Consider the following 16,040-nt stretch of genomic DNA (forward strand, 5'->3'; position numbering starts at 1 on the left):
AGCACTAATTAACCACGGAAGCCTCTGTGGTGTGTGTGCGTGACACCTAACTGCTCAGAACATTGTTGTGGGACATCAGTTTGGGAAACACTGATCTAGTTAAGCCTTTCTCCATTATGAGAACCTGAGGCCCAGGGAAGTTAGTTGACTTAGAAGAGCAAAAATCAAGTCCTATACCCCCAGACTCACAATTAAATGTCCTTTCCTCCACACATCCTCTGGGGTGGGAGGACAAGCATCACCCTTAGATATATTAGGAAGTTAAAGGGTAAGATTCCATGGCTGGGCATTGGTGGCAGAGCCCTGAATGGATTCCGATTCTTAGCCACGCTGTAAGACAGAGTAGAACTGCCCCATAGGGTTTCCAAGGAGTGGCTGGTGGATTCGGTGTGCCGTCGTCGCTACAGGTGAGCAGCTGATGTGGATTGCTGGGCACCCTGGGGCCGGGAACCCTGAGGCTTGGGTCGGAGCCAGGCTGCCCAGGGGGATCCTGGGCTCTGAGCGCGGCCTAGGGAGCCTGCAGGGAGCGGGCGCGGGCCTGGGTGCGCCTGGGAGCAGGGCCGGCCCCCGCCCTCTGCCTGCAGTGCCCAGGAGCCGCGCTGGAGCATGGCTCTGCACCTCACAGGGTGCAGGGCCCACGGGGGCTCAGTGCGGGCAGCTCCAGGGCACCGACGGGTGAAGGCTGAGGGACCGCGGGGATTGCGGGCATCCCCGCTCGTGGCCTCGCTTCCTCCTATTAGTACGCCCGGTGGAAACACTGCACAAACATTTTGTAGACAGTCATTTTGATGTCACCCTCTCTGACAGGGTCTAGCCAATGCGGTCTGCACCCCCTGCAAAGCCCTAGTCACGCCACTGGTGCCCTACAGCCTCAGTGAGCATCTGCTACCTGGAGGTAACATCCAGAAGTGTCAGCGCAAAGTAGGGCAAGTGGCTTGGAGCAAGGGCCCCAGTCAGAGCCAAGCCGGAGGGAAACCATTTTCTGATGTTTGTGGTTTCCCTTCCTTCCCCATCCACCTCAGTGGCTATTTCCTGAGAAAAGACAATGTGGTGTTAAAGGAACAGGGAACTTGGAAGACATGGACATGTGTCTGTTCTCTGTCCATCTCAACTTTATGATATCGGCCAATGCTTTTGCTCCTTTATTTATATATTGTATGGTTACCTTCTTTTTTGCAGAAGTAGCATGCTTCATTATAAAATTTAAATGTTAAAAAACTTTGTTACCAAATCGTTCAGAGACGACCAATGTTCAGTTTCTTGGCATAGATGCCTTCTAAGTTTGTTTTCAGGTCTGTCAAATGGGTAAATAGATGCAAGATCTGCCTGGAACGCGGTTGTGAAGATTAGAATAGACGATGATACAATCAACGTGCACGGCCATCCTGGTCAGGACGCCCTGCTGAGGAGCCGGCATCCTCTGTGCACCCAGTTCTCACTCAGGAAAGGAGAGATGTCAGGCTGACAGAAGCAGCCAATGGCAGACAGGAGGGCCCCAGGCCTTGGAAATTGGAGTGGCGGCGAGCCAGGGTAGCGGATTAAGCAGGGAGAAGAAGGTTTACCCAGGCCTGGGGGGGTAAGAGAGAGATAAGGAGAATTTTGAGGGAGAGCACAAGCCATCTGAAAGGAAGAGTCAGACTCCCTGAGAACTCAGGCATGCTGCCAACTGGTACCTGTGAAGGCTGGTGCAGCGTGGGGTGACGCTTGCGAGATTGGGTGAGAGGCTTCAAAGGGGTCAAAGGACCCCAACCTCCCCCCACACCCAATGTGAACCATAACTGTCTTCAAGACTCAATTTATATATCTGATAAGTGTCCAGACTGCTAACCATAAGATCAGTGGTTTCAACCAGCAGCGGATCTGTGGGAGAAGAGACCTGGCAATCTGTTCCCTTGAAGATTACAGCCTAGGAAACCCTACTGGGCAGTTCCACTCTGTCATATAGGGCCACTACAGGTTGGAATAGACTCAATGGTACACAACAACAACAAAGTGTCTAAGATATAAAACCCGTTGCCGTTGAGTCGATTCTGACTCATAGCCACTTTATAGAACAGAGTAGAACTGCACCATAGGGGTCCCAAGGATTGGCTGGTGGATTTGAACTGCCAACCTTTGGCTACCAGCCGAGCTCTTAAACACACTGCCACCAGGGCTCCCTATGGGGAACTTCTACTCTGTCCTATAGGGTCGCTATGAGTTGGAATCGACTCGATGGCACCTAACAACAACAACAGAAAAATATATATTGTAAAAAGATATATATTCTAGAATGTATATACTTTTTCTAGATACTAGACACTTATCAGGTATCTAATTTGCAAGTATTTTCTCCCATTTTGTGGATTGTCTTTTCACTTTCTTGATAGCACCACTCACTGTGCCAGGTGCAAACCAATGAATATGACAGGCAAGATCCGTGTCCCAAGGAGCTTGTCTTCCCAAGTGGGGGGGGGGGGGGAGAGAGAGGAAAAAACCATGATATGTAACCAATAATTTTCTATTAAGATCAGAGCTGGAAAAGAGAGAAGCCATTCAACCCAAATACCAGCACTGCAGTCTCCTAATTTATAAATAGGGTAGAGATTTGGACTAGAGAATGGGTTTTCAAACTCTCCCCCTCAGAACCCTAGAAAGCAGATTCTCAAACTTTGGTGGATCAAGCTTCCTTATTAAAAAAAAAAATTAAAAAATCTAAGTTTTGCTCATAAACCATACAAGGTTGTATATCCTTTCAGGGGGCTCATGGTCTCCTTAAAGTCAACCTGAGTGAAACTAGAGGCGTATGATCTAAACCTAGACCCCTTCTTCATCCAGATAAACCCCTACTTTTTAACATATTGAATGCTCAAGAAAGATTTTCTTTGATTTAAGTGTACTGCAGCCCACGCGCCCCACCCCAGTCGCCACCAAATAATAGTTTGGAAACACCAAGTTAGATAATATATCATCTGCGTTTGTAGTTCCAACATTCAATTTTTAAAATTTCTACCCATCAACATGATTTCCCTGTTTACTTTCTTCAGGTCAGCATACCAAGATTGTGTTTACTTATTTTCAAATGGTTTTGTGGTCATCTGAGATGGCACTTTCTTACTCAGACCACTGTCATTATCCCGGGACATTCAACTGCCTGCCACACTTGCCAATTACTTACAAATTGGAAACAACTTTAAAGTCTACCAGTGGGGTTTAGATGATTAAATTGTGGTGAATCCATGCCAAGGACTATACTACAGCCATTGAAAACAATATAGTGAATTTCTGTGTGCAAACATGCAAAGATAGCTAATACATACTGAACGAAGAAAGCAAGTTTGCAATATAATTTGTATGGTAGGATTCCATTTTTGTAAAAACTAGAAAATACGTTTTATGTTTAAATATCCCGGATACACGAGAGATAATATGAATTTCTCTAAAGAGTAAGAACTGGAGGTTGGGGAGGGCTTGTGCTTTTCACTCTATGTCTTCTATACATTTTGATTTTTTCAATGAGAATTTAAGTTTTAAGTAACATTAATTATAGTCTACGAATATATTTTCAGTGTAAAATAATAAGACAGAAAATATAGCAAGCTAAATGATAGCCAGACTTTCATGTTTTTCTCCATAACTTTTATAGCCAAAAATCGTTAAACATCTCATTCACTGAGGTATTTGTTTCACTGGGGTGCAGATAATTTAGAAAGTGATTTTTTTGTTGTTGTTACTTTTTTAAATAATTTTTATTGTGCTTTAAGTGGAAGTTTACAAATCAAGTCAGTCTCTCACACAAAAACCCATATACACCTTGCTACACACTCCCAATTACTCTCCCCCTTTATGAGACAGTCCGCTCTCTCCCTCCACTCTCTCTTTTCGTGTCCATTTCACCAGCTTCTAACCCCCTCCATCCTCTCATCTCCCCTCCAGGCAGGAGATGCCCACATAATCTCAAGTGTCCACCTGATCCAAGAAGCTCACTCCTCACCAGCATCCCTCTCCAACCCATAGTCCAGTCCAATCCATGTAGAAAGTGATTTTTAAAAGCAGATTGCTCCTGTAGAGAAATAGATGTGTAAGGTTTCTAAACTAGGGTAAGTTTAAGTTTCCAAGTCAAATAAAGAAACTTCAGCCAATATTGAACTGAACACTGCCCAGAACTATCTGCAAAGGACACACACACACACACACACACACGCACGCACGCACAGAGAGAGAGACAGGCACCAGTGCGCACACTCACACCACGCATCCTACATACGTAAAAACAGATTCTTTAACTGGGACACAGCCTTTCTCCTTAACTCCTAGTAAACAAGTGAAAGCTGCATGGTCTCTTATAAGCTCACCTGAGAATCCAGAGTGTTATTTCTGCTCTACCGAATGGGTAGCTTTGTCAGGCCTGACCAGATTTGAGGGGAGGGTATGTAGACGCACCTCTCAACTGGGGGCTTATTACATTCCTATTGCTGCTGTCAAAAATAACCACAAACTTAGCAGCCTAAAATAACTGAGATTTGTCCTTATAGATCTGGAGGTCAGACGTCCAAAATGGTCTCACTGGCTAAAGTCAAGGTATCAGCAGGGCTGTGTTTCTTCTGAGGCTCTAGGGTTGAATCTGTTCCTTGAAGTTTCTAGCTCCTACAGACTGCCTGCAATCCCTGACTCATGGCCCCTTCCAGCAATGTCCGCTGCTGTCATCACATCTGCTTCTCTGACTCTCCTGCCCCTCTCTTTCCCTTATAGGGTCTGTCATGGATTGAATTGTGCCCCCCAGATGTGTGTATCAATTTGGCTAGGTCATGGTTCCCAGTGTTGTGTGACTGTCCACCATTTTGTCATCTGATGTGATTTTCCTATGTGTTGCAAATCCTACCTTTATGATGTTGATGAGGTAGAATATGCAGCAGTTATGTTAATGAGGCAGGACTCAATCTCCAAGATTGGATTGTGTCCTGAGCCAATCTCTTTTGAGATATAAAAGAGGGAAACAAGGGGGGGTGCTCCTATCACCAAGAAAACAGAGCCTGGAGTAGAGTGCGTCCTTTGGATCTGAGGTTCCTGTGCAGAGAAGCTCCTAGTCCAGAGGAAGATTGATGAGAAGGACCTTCCTCCATAGCCAACAGAGAGAAAGACTTCCCCTGCTGCTGATGCCCTGAATTTGGACCTCTAGCCTACTAGACTGAGAACATCAATTTCTGTTTGTTAAAGCCAGCCACTTGTGGTGTTTCTGGTACAGCAGCACTAGATGACTGAAACAGGGCCCATGTAATTACACTGGGCCCACCTGAATAATCCAGGTTAATCAACCCATCTCAAGATCCTTAATCGCATCTGCAATGTCCTTTTGCCGTGTAAGGTGACATACTCACAGGTTCTGGGGGATGGGCATTTTGTGGGGGGGCATAATTCTGTCTCCTACAGGTGGATAGACAAGTTTTTCTAGCCATATTTAAAAACTAAAATGATAGGAAAAGAAACGAAGACTTGGAGATTTCGTCAAGTTCATTTATTTGATAAATATTTGGAAGAACTTCTCAATGTGAATTATATCATCTTTCAGCTTGAAATTGGAAGAACTGGGATAGGAGTCCTTTCATCTCTCTTTCTTCTTCCCTTGGTGTGTGTGTGGCACTCCTTAGCATCTGTGGGAGTTCCTTGCCTGAGAGGAACGAATATCTGACGAGGAGGGACTCCATTCTACTCTGAGTGAACTATACTGTCTCAGGAGATAAGCCCATGGAACTCTTCCCTCCCATGCCCCAGACCAAGGTGAGGGGCCTCCGGGTCTTCACTGCTCACTTTCTACTCTCCCTCCTTCTTAAGAAAGGAACCTAGTTAGGAAGAGATGCCCAAAGAACTACTATAAAATGCAACGCAAAGTAGGGATAAACAGGCTTCATCTAGGGCTAATTGATATAGGCTGGCCTTCATGAAAGGACTCAAATTTTAGATTTTCAAAGTCACCTGTAGTAATTCATACATTTCTATTCTTGTGTTAGGGGTTAAACACATTAGTTCAATGTAAATATTTAAAATATATCAATATTTTTATAATATTTTAATGTTCCAGATCCTTGAAAATGCGATCCTATGCTTCACTAGATCTCTGAGAAGTCTTGTCTGACGATGCAAAGTGAAAACCACCAGATGGAAGCTGACCTATACATCACTCTGGGGACAGCTGAATCTACCACCCCATCCCAGTGGCTACCATTTCCAGAATAGGAGGCAGAGTGAACTGATTATAATTGCTAAGTAGAGGCTATGAGCTGAAATCCATTCTCACCCCCTTCCACATCTGTCACAGAGGACTAGAGGAGAGGAAGTAGGGAGATGGGCCGGAGACCTAAGCTTTGGTTATTTCTGAGATTACTCAGTCCATGTCACTAACCAAGAAATAAGAGAGGGTTTCAGGACAGAATTCAGGAATAAAGATCAAATAGTTTCCCCATGGGTCCCCAAACGGTTTCTCTTGGGAATGTTATGGTGACTTTAGGTACAAGAGAGCTATGTGTAAAATGTCTCCCCGGTCGCCTGACTGTGAGTGCCCTGGAGGCTGATTCACTTGTATATTCCTTGGTTTTCTTGATAGTAGTGCAGACAACATCCTCCGCACACTATGAAATAATACCTGCTCATTCTGGAGCGTCACGGTGGCAAAAATCTAAAGTGACTCCTACAGGTCCTCTCTGCTTTCAGGAGAACAAATTATGGGATCCTTAAGAAGGGCTTTCTCAGCGTCGTTTGGAGAAGCTACGTTGTTCCTAAGGCCTTCAGCTTCCTGTTTTTACTGCCAGCCTTAAAAGCTAGGCAGCTATTAACAATTGCTATATAACATCTATAGAATAGAAATGGGGAGCAATCCAGTCTCCTCCATGTCACTGACTTTCACAAATACGATGGATACTCCTAAAGATGTAAAATTAATATAGAGCTCCAAGGAGGTATTCTAGATTTGTATCCTTTTTGTGTGTGTGTGTGCTTTAGGTGAAACTTTACAGCTCCAGTTACTTTCTCCTACAAAAATTTATACACATATTGTTATGTGACCCTCGTTGCAATCGCTATAATGCGACAGAACACTTCCCCTTTCCACCCTGGGTTCCATTCAACCAGCTCCTCTCCCTTTCTGCCTTCTCATCCCGCCTCCGGACAGGAGCTGCCATTTAGTCTTGCGTATCTACTTGAACTAAGAAGCACACTCTTCACGAGTATTATCTTAGGTTTTATAGTCCAGTCTAACTTTTGTCTAAAGAGTTGGCTTCGGGAATGGTTTTAGTTTCAGGTTACCAGAGAGTCCAGGGGCCATATCTTCTGGCCTCTAGTCTCAGTCAGGCCATTAAGTCTGGTCCTTTTATGTGAATTTCAATTCTGTACCCTACTTTTCTCCGGCTCCATCAAGGACTCTCTGTTGTGTTCCCTGTCAGAGTGGTCATTGGTGGTCGCCAAGCACCATCTAGTTCTTCTGGTCTCAGGCTGATGGAGTCTCTGGTTTATGTGGCCCATTTGTCTCTTGGGCTAGTATTTTCCTTGCTTCTTTGCTGTTCTTCATTCTCCTTTGCTCCAGGTGGGTTGAGACCAATTGATGCATCTTAGATGACCGCTTGCTTGCCTTTAAGACCCCAGACACCACTCACCAAAGTGGGATGTAGAACATTTTCTTAATAACTTTTGTTATGCCAATTGACCTAGATGTCCCCCAGAACCATGGTCCCCATACCCCCGGCCACTATTACTCTGTTCCTCAAAGTGTTTGGTTGTGTTCAGGAAACTTCTCAGCCTTTGGTTTAGTCCAGCTGTGCTGACTTCTCCTGTGTTGTGTGTTGTCCTTCCCTTCACCTAAGATAATCCTATCCTATTTTATCAAATATGACTTCAAGAAAAAACAAACGAACTTTAAAGCCAAAAGCAGAACGGGACTCATTATAAAACCGAAAGTTAAGAGGAAAATGTCAACATTGTCCAACTCTCAGGAAAGAAAAAACAAATTAAAAATGGAAATAAGGGACAATTTTGAAATCATCAATAAGAACATTATACACAAAAATTATAGAATGTGACCAAAGCCAGATCTACATGAATATTCATAGCCTTAAAATACTTTTATCATAAAAAGAGAATGAAACCAAAATATGCTGATATTTGTGGAATCTTACTATAGGTAGGACCTACCCTTAAAAACATTTCACTTATTCTTCATAGTCCCTAGGAAGTGTTGACATTCACAATACTTATGAGCCTCATTTTTTGCCGTATCTTTTTGAAATGCTAAGAAGTATAAGTAGTCATTGTAATGAAGAAATAAGAGCTGTGCAGACAGAATGAATCAAATCTAGGACAGTTGCCAAGAGTAGGTAGATAGCCGAGAATTCACACACCTTGGAAAATGGGTTTTTAAAAGGGAAGGGGAGCTGATCTTATAGCTCAAACAAAACTTTTTTCAGGACAAATTGGCTGTTGCAGGTGAAGATTTTTATGAATTAATGTTAACTTCTGTAGAACCTGTTTCCCTCAACAATTCTGTCAAGTGAGTGATTTGGTGCATAATAAGGCCTGTTCTCTGTCTGAAGCTTTGAGAACAATAACTACACTTGTATGGCTTCTCCCCTGTATGAATTCTTAAATGAATAACAAGGTTTGGTTTCCGTCTAAATGTTTTCTCACAGTAATTACACTTAAAAGGTCTCTCTCCACTGTGAGTTGTCTGGTGCAAAGTAAGAGCTGCCGGTCGAATAAAACTTTGCCGGTCGAATAAAACTTTTCCCACAAGTATCACATCTATGAGGTTTTTCACCTGTATGAGTTTTCAGGTGTCTTTTCAAACTTGATGGATGGTGAAAGCTTTTCCTACACTCAAGGCATTTATAGGTTTCTCCTTCAAGATGAATTCTGTGGTGGTCTATAAGGTGTGACCGCCGAGTGAATTGCTTTTTACATATGCTGCATTCATGGGGCCTCTTCCCTGTGTGAAGTCGTTGGTGTCTGTAAAAGTCTGACCTACGAAGGACACTTTTCCCACATTCAGGGCAATGATAAGGCTCTGCTCCTGAATGAATAATCTGGTGCCCAGTAAGTTGTGACTTCTGAGGAAAACGTTTACCACAATGAGAACATTGGTGAGGTTTCCCTCGTGGACTCTTTTTCTTATTTGGTTTAGGAATAAGATGTTCTTCCAGGTTGGAACCTGAGGGTTTTTCTCCTAGAGGGTGGTTCTGATCACCTACAAGCTCTGATAAATACGGGAGGTTTTCCTGTTTATTTTCTAATTGTTTATACTTTTCTGGTAGAACTCGAGCATGGAGAGCATTACCCTCAAAAGTAAAATTAAATGGATGCGCATTCTCCAGTTTCTTCTGTTGGGAAATATTTTCTTCATTTTCGCTACCAATATCAAAACCTAAGAGAAGAAAGAGAAACTACCAATGTTATGATGTTCCAAGAAGAACCGTGTAAGCTAATACTGTTTAATCTCTGACCTGCATTTCTGACCACCATGTTTATCCTCTTCGAAGGCTAATTCATTATATGAACAAAGTGTAGGCCCTCGTATTACAGGAGCTGTCTTGAATTACCTCTATTCAACCTTGTTTTGATTATCTCCACTAGCTCCTTCCCCCGTGACAGCAGTCTAAGTGTGGCAGAGCTTTCCACAAGTAGCTGTTAAGGTGATTCATAGACATGCCGTTCTCAGCAAAGTATTAATTTATACCATGCCATGTTTGAAAAAGGGATTTAGCTTCTGTTTGCACTACATCAATAGGCACCCAACTTTATGTCAGTTATTAGCTTACAGAAAATGTTCCCCAAATACAAAAGGTATACTTATCTTAGTTCTTTCTTTGGTGATGACTATATGCATATATTCATTACATATATACTTATATATTCATTACATATGTAGCCACAACCTAACTTTCTGCTGACGGGGAATATAACCCAAACTTTCATAGACAATCATTGGGAACAGTGTAAGAAAACCCCACAGGGAAGTGAAACACGGGACAACCAGGCTATGCAGTCCTGCTGCCTTTCCCCATCAGGGCGTTCTCCTTCCATTACTAACCCTGTAGCGCCTGGGCCAGGGGTTCTCAAGCTTTAACTTATCATGCATCTCATTCACCTGGGCAGCTTGGGAGACATGCACCCCAGGGGATTTGAATGCTGACAGTTGGTTTATGGCACTTTGAGAAACATAGTCTTTCATAGCGTTTTTAAGAGCTCGACTACAAACCAAAAGGTCAGCAGTACCAATCCACCAGGCGCTCCTTGGAAACTCTTTGGGGCAGTTCTACTCTGTCCTATAGGGTCGCTATGAGTTGGAATCAACTCAACGGCAAGGGGTTTCATAACTTTGTAAGCGGTGAAGCCCATTTCACGGTTCTGAGTACAGTGTATATTGCTCCAAGTATTAAGCTGAAGCTCTCATCACATAAAAGCAAGTGAGGAGGGCCCAAGAGTGACAGAAAGCCCTCAGGATCTACAACATCGCACATCCAACTGTTTAAGATTTGCTGCTGGAAATGAGTCCTTAGCCAGGGTATCCAATTTCACACAGTTTGCCTGTATCAAATCCCTGATGCAGAATCTTCTGAGCAGGGTCCTTAGCTTAACGGGTTCCTAATCCCATTTTCTCTAACTGCTTTGTTCCCTGCTATTCCCAGAGATCATTTGCTCCTCCTCCTCTTTCTCAGACAGGTCCATTTCCATTGGGTGCTCACTGTTTCTAACCCCAGGCCCAACCCTGGAGAGCTCTTGCTCTCTCAGAACAGAAACAAAAGAAGCAACATAAGCCCCTTGCCTTACCTGGCTCGGAAAAGGGCTGGCATTCCCTATCATCACCATCCCTCAGGTACTGTGGCCCTGCCTGTGGGATCTGCTCCTCTGCCACGGTGGCCTCCTGGGAAGGTCCCAGGACGTGGAGCTCAGGTGACTCCAGTTGGATGTTTGGTGGTATGTGTGCCGTTCCCACTGGTGCCAGTTCTTCCAAGAGCATTTCCTGCCTACCAACCTGGGGGAAATGACAGAACCCATCACTCTGACGTCTAGACCAGCACTGCCCAGTGGGCGTATAATGGGAGCCACAGATGTAATTTTACATTTTCTCTTTTTTTTAGTGGCCATACAAAAACAATAGGAAGAAACAGCAGAGGTCAATCTTAATAGCATGTTTTACTTAACCCAGTATATCCACAACGTCATCAATTCAACATGTAATTAACATAAATTATTAATGAGGTGTCTTACATTCTAAGCCTTTGGGCTCTGTTGTGCATTTTACACTTACACATACGTCAGTGTGCACGGGTCACATTTCAAGTGCTCAGGAGCCACACGTGGCTAGCAGCTACTGTACCGGGCAGCACAAGTCTAGATCATACGATGCTAAAATCTAAATTAATCGGCAAATCCCAGAAGAGTCGGAAAGGTGGGGGACTACAAACTCCGTCCTTCCTAGGGCAGCAGAGCACTTCGGAAGACCCCTGTTAGGGCGGGGGACACCTGCCCTGATGCTCACAGCTACTGCACAGCCCCACCAACCCACATGCTGCAGCGCCCCATACGCCCACCTAGAAGCACTGCGTGCCTTCTCCCAACAATCCTGGCCTGGGCTCAGCCAGGAGCCTCCCCAGACAGAGGTTTCACAGGGGGGTTCTCAACAGAGGACACTGCCATCCCCACCCCTTTGAGACGTTCTGGATGTCATGGCAGGTGGTGGCTATTGGAGTCTAGTGGGCCAGGGATACAATATTCACAATGCACAATGGTCCCACATCCCAAACAACTTTGGACTCTTCCCCTCAGGCATCCATACAGATAAAAAGAACCTCTCAAGAGAACCTCACTCTCTTCGTCATATAAACAGGAATATCTTTATAGTTTCAGCATAACTTGAATTTTCTAGGAATGCACTACTGTGAAAACCAGAGGAAGGCCATACTATTTTTGCTCAGAATTTTACCAAGACTTGTTTGGAAAATCACATGACCAGCAGCCACGCTGCTCATAGCATCTGAGCTGTATCAGCCTGAATTGCTGGCTGGCGTACTCACAGTGATTCTAGGCAGAGACGCAAGCATCGGACCACTTCATCGGGTCTCTATTAGGGATGTGCTGAAATACACATTGTTGGTGGCGGGGGTTGCCGTAGAGTCGATTCCGACTCATGGTGACACCAATAGTGTATAATAAACTAGTTTCCTTTCACTGTTGCTTTAGATTCCAGCTAGACTCTACTTGACTCAGGGGTTGTCAAGTTTTTTTTTCTAGAAAGGGTCAGACAGGAATATTTTAGTCTTTGTGGTCCACATTTGGTCTGTCAAATATAACCCCTTAAAACTGTAAAACCACTACTAGCTCATGGCTCAACAAAAACAGGCCATTGGCTGCATTAGTCCCCAAGGCTATGAATATTATATTGATATATTTTATTTGATGTATGCATATAGGTTACATTTTCTCTGAACTTCACTTTGGGACAGTTAAGGGGACTTTACCAAGTAACTGTTGTAGACCGGGTTTGGGTCTGAGAGTTCAGAACCACTGACTCATACGCTGAGTCTGGAAGAAGGAAGAAGTGAAACGGACTTGGGGCTGAAGGATAACACAAAGACCAGACATCTGAGCTGGCCCCAGCTGCCTCTGCTACTTCTTTTTCTCTGACAACAGAGATCCCACCTTCTTTTCTCACCTGCTGCTCTGGTATCTCAAGTTCTCTCTGTAAGTCTTCCACCAGTGCCAGAGCTCTTTCTCTGTTCTCTGGGCGGTACAGCCTTACCCAGGTCTCTATCTCTGAGGGCAGAATAGTCAGGAATTGCTCCAACACTAGCAGCTCCAGGATTTCTTCCTTAGAATGGATCGTTGGCTTCAACCACTGAGAGCAAAGCTCCCAGAGGCTGTTGAAAGCTTCACGAGGCCCGGCTGCCTGTTGGTATTGGAACTGCCTGAAGCGCTGACGGAAGACTTCACACTCAGTATCGTACTCTTTAAGCGTGGAACCGTGATTCAAGGAGGCCTGGATTGCACAGCCCAGGGCCACAGCCATCGCTCCCTTCCAGCAGCTGAGAACTTATCTAACAGTCCAGGAGTCACCTATAGCTGAGGACAGGAAAATACAAGAAAGTAGAAACAGCAGTGGTTACCAGAGGGCATACTTACTCACTCCCTTGCCTTGCTTTTCACCAAAGCCCTAAAGCAGAAGTTCTTCATCTTTCTGGTGGTTTTCAGAATCTGATGAAAGGTGTGGACTCACTTCTGAGAAAAACAGACCTCCATATCCAACTCTACAAACATTCATACAATTTCATAAGGTTTACAAAATCTCCAAGGCCATCCATGGACCTTTTCGAAGTGCACTGTCCCGGCAGGTGCAAGACCCACACGATGATTTAAGTTAAAATTTAAAACAAAAATTCAGTTCCTCAGTCACACTAGCCACATCTCAAGTGCTCACCACTGGAAAGTTCTACCGGCACGCAGTGCTGTGGGCCGTAGCATGAGAACGACAAGGGCATGTACTTCATAAAATTTGCCGTCTGGCTGCAATTGCATGGAAGCGAATAGCGGCTTGCCTGGCACAGAGCAAGGTTATCGCTTGTTCCTCCGAAGCTTCTATCTCCCTAAGCCCAGGCACCTCACTGCCGCCTGAGGGCATCTCGGAACTGTGCCGACCTGGGCTGTGGACCCACCCGTTAGCCCGCTCAGCCTCACAGCTGGCCAGCCCTCCCCTCACCGACCCAAGCCTGCGGCGACCACGTCCACTAGGGATTGGACTCTCCCAGGGCTCCTTCCAGCGGCCCCTCTGAACTGAAAGTCCCCTTCACGCGGGACAGGTCGTTTCTGCTCCAACCCCCCAGAATGATCCTGCCCGCACAGTACCAGGAATAAAGCAGCGTGTGCAGAAACGGCACTTGAGGGATGGCGAGCGGGATAGGTCCCGGAAAAGCTGAAAATCTCATTTGAGATGGGACGCTGCTGCTTTTGGCAGTCCCGCGTGCTCCTCGATCGCCTCCTGCCCTCGTGAGAGGCGCCCACCTGCCCTGAAGGAATCCCCAGAAGCCCTGGCCACTCCTGGGTGAGCCCGCACCCGGGGTAGGCCTGGAGGGGTCCCTTAGTGTGGTTTGAACCTGGCCTGTGAGGGAGCTGGAACAAAAGCACCTGTGCCCCGAGATCGGCCCCACCCTCCAGCCTCCACAGGACTCACTAACCCAGTGCCCACCGCTCTTCAGCCAGAGCTTGCCGGCCCAGAGCTCATGGGGATGATGAGGAATGATTGGCTGGGGCTCTCCCAGGATTCGTCTGGGTACCAAAGTGCTGCAGGAAGTGTGCCTGATCTGGCCCCGCCTCCAGGCCCAGGGGGCAGGGTTGGGCGGGGCTGAGGGTTGGAATCAAGTGAGGCTCCTCCCCCTTCTGCCCCAGAGTCCTGAACAGACAGAATCCTCCTTCAAAACGCTCTGAGGTGTCAGCTTCTCCAACTTCCCTGAGTGGGGAAGTTTCCTGTGCGAACTCCTTAAAATTCCAGAATTCTGAGCCAAATTCTGACACTCTGACTCATGGATTGCTTTGTGCTTCTCCTGTTTGGGTTCTCGACAACTTCTCGTATTGGTGGATTTATTTACTGCCAAATATGGGACAGTTTCACCCATTGTTCCTTCCAGTCCGCTTTCAGCTGTGCTCTTTCTCCTCTCCGGGGATTCCAAAGAAAGGAGTGTTGGCTCTTTTGTTATTGTCCCACAGATCCCTGAGGAAGGCCTCTATGGAAAAAAAAAAAGGCCCCTCATAATCAGGGCACCATGGAGTGGAAATACAAGAGCATGGCCAGTGTGAGCGCAGGGGGCATAGCTGAGTTCTTGACCTCAACTCCCTTCAGAGACTGCAGTGCATCGGCTGTGAACTGAGTCTGGTTGGGGAGTACAGCTTCCCCCCTGAAGCCCGCCAGGAAAATTCTTCTACTTGTCTGGGGTCAGACCTGACAAACCACATGACAACTGAGGGTCCTCAGATACAAATCTCTTTAATATAAATGCCTTACATGTAGTATTGTCAATGCATCCATGCATCTTGATCGCCTGTTGGATCACTTTCAGACTGCAAAAATAATTGCTGGTAATCAGAATGTGAAAGAAACAAAAAAGAAAGATCATTACTTGGAAATATGGCCTTGATGATAGAAACAATGCTGGCGATCACATGATAGAACTTTGCAACAGCAATAACTTATTCATTGCAAATGTCTTTTTTTCGACAACGTAAGCAGTGACTATACACGTAGACCTCACCGGATGGAAAGCACAGGAATCAAATCGGATACATCTGTGGAAAGAGACAATGGAGAAGCTCAATATCATCAGTCAGACGAGGCCAGGGGCCCACTGCATAAAAGACCATCAATTGCTCATATATAAGTTCAAGTTGAAACTGAAGAAAATTAGAACAAGATCACAGGAGCCATAATACAACTTGAGTATATCCCACGTGAATTTAGAGACTATCTCCAGAATAGATTTGACACATTAAACTGTAATGACCAAAAACCAGACAAGTTGTAAGATGACATCAAGGACATCATACATGCAAAAAGCAAAAGGTTGTTAAAAAGACAGGAAAGAAAGAAAAGACCAAAGTGGATGTCAGAAGAGACTCTGAAACTTGAATGTAGAGTAGCTAAAGTGAATGGAAGAAATGACACGTAAAAGAGCTGAACAGAAGATTTCAAAGAGCAGCCTGAAAAGACCAAGTAAAGCACTGTAGCGAAATGTGCAAACACGTGGAGTTAGAAAACCAAAAGGGAAGACATGCTCAGCATTTATCAAGCTGAAAGAACTGAAGAGAAAATTCAAGGCTTGAGTTACAATATTGAAGGATTCTATGGGCAAAATATTGAACAACCTAGGAAGCATCAAAAGAAGATGGAAGAAATGCACAGTCACTGCACCAAGAAGAATTGGTCAACCTTCAACCATTTCAGGGGGCAGCATATGATCAAGAAGTGATGGCATTCAAGGAAGACATCCAAGCTGCACTGAGACATTGGTGAAAAACAAGGCTCCATGTAT

The 16,040-nt window shown here is 45.1% G+C and overlaps 3 protein-coding genes across 4 annotated transcripts in view; 2 read left to right on the forward strand and 1 right to left on the reverse strand.

The window, feature by feature from the left end:
* The window catches only part of LOC126069069 (zinc finger protein 75A-like), a 217,041-nt gene that overhangs the window by 92,260 nt on the left and 108,741 nt on the right, over window positions 1-16,040 (forward strand). The window lies entirely within an intron of this gene.
* The window catches only part of LOC126069551 (zinc finger protein 449-like), a 190,314-nt gene that overhangs the window by 31,927 nt on the left and 142,347 nt on the right, over window positions 1-16,040 (forward strand). The gene's annotated exons all lie outside the window — the stretch shown is intronic.
* Window positions 402-13,030, reverse strand: LOC126069452 (zinc finger protein 449-like). The gene is given in 5 exon segments (XM_049872896.1): window positions 402-757; window positions 8,491-8,728; window positions 8,730-9,385; window positions 10,792-10,996; window positions 12,677-13,030. Coding segments are annotated over 5 exon segments (1,809 nt in total).

This window comes from Elephas maximus, chromosome X (genome assembly GCF_024166365.1).
Source record: "Elephas maximus indicus isolate mEleMax1 chromosome X, mEleMax1 primary haplotype, whole genome shotgun sequence".
Classification (NCBI taxonomy): Eukaryota; Metazoa; Chordata; class Mammalia; order Proboscidea; family Elephantidae; genus Elephas; species Elephas maximus.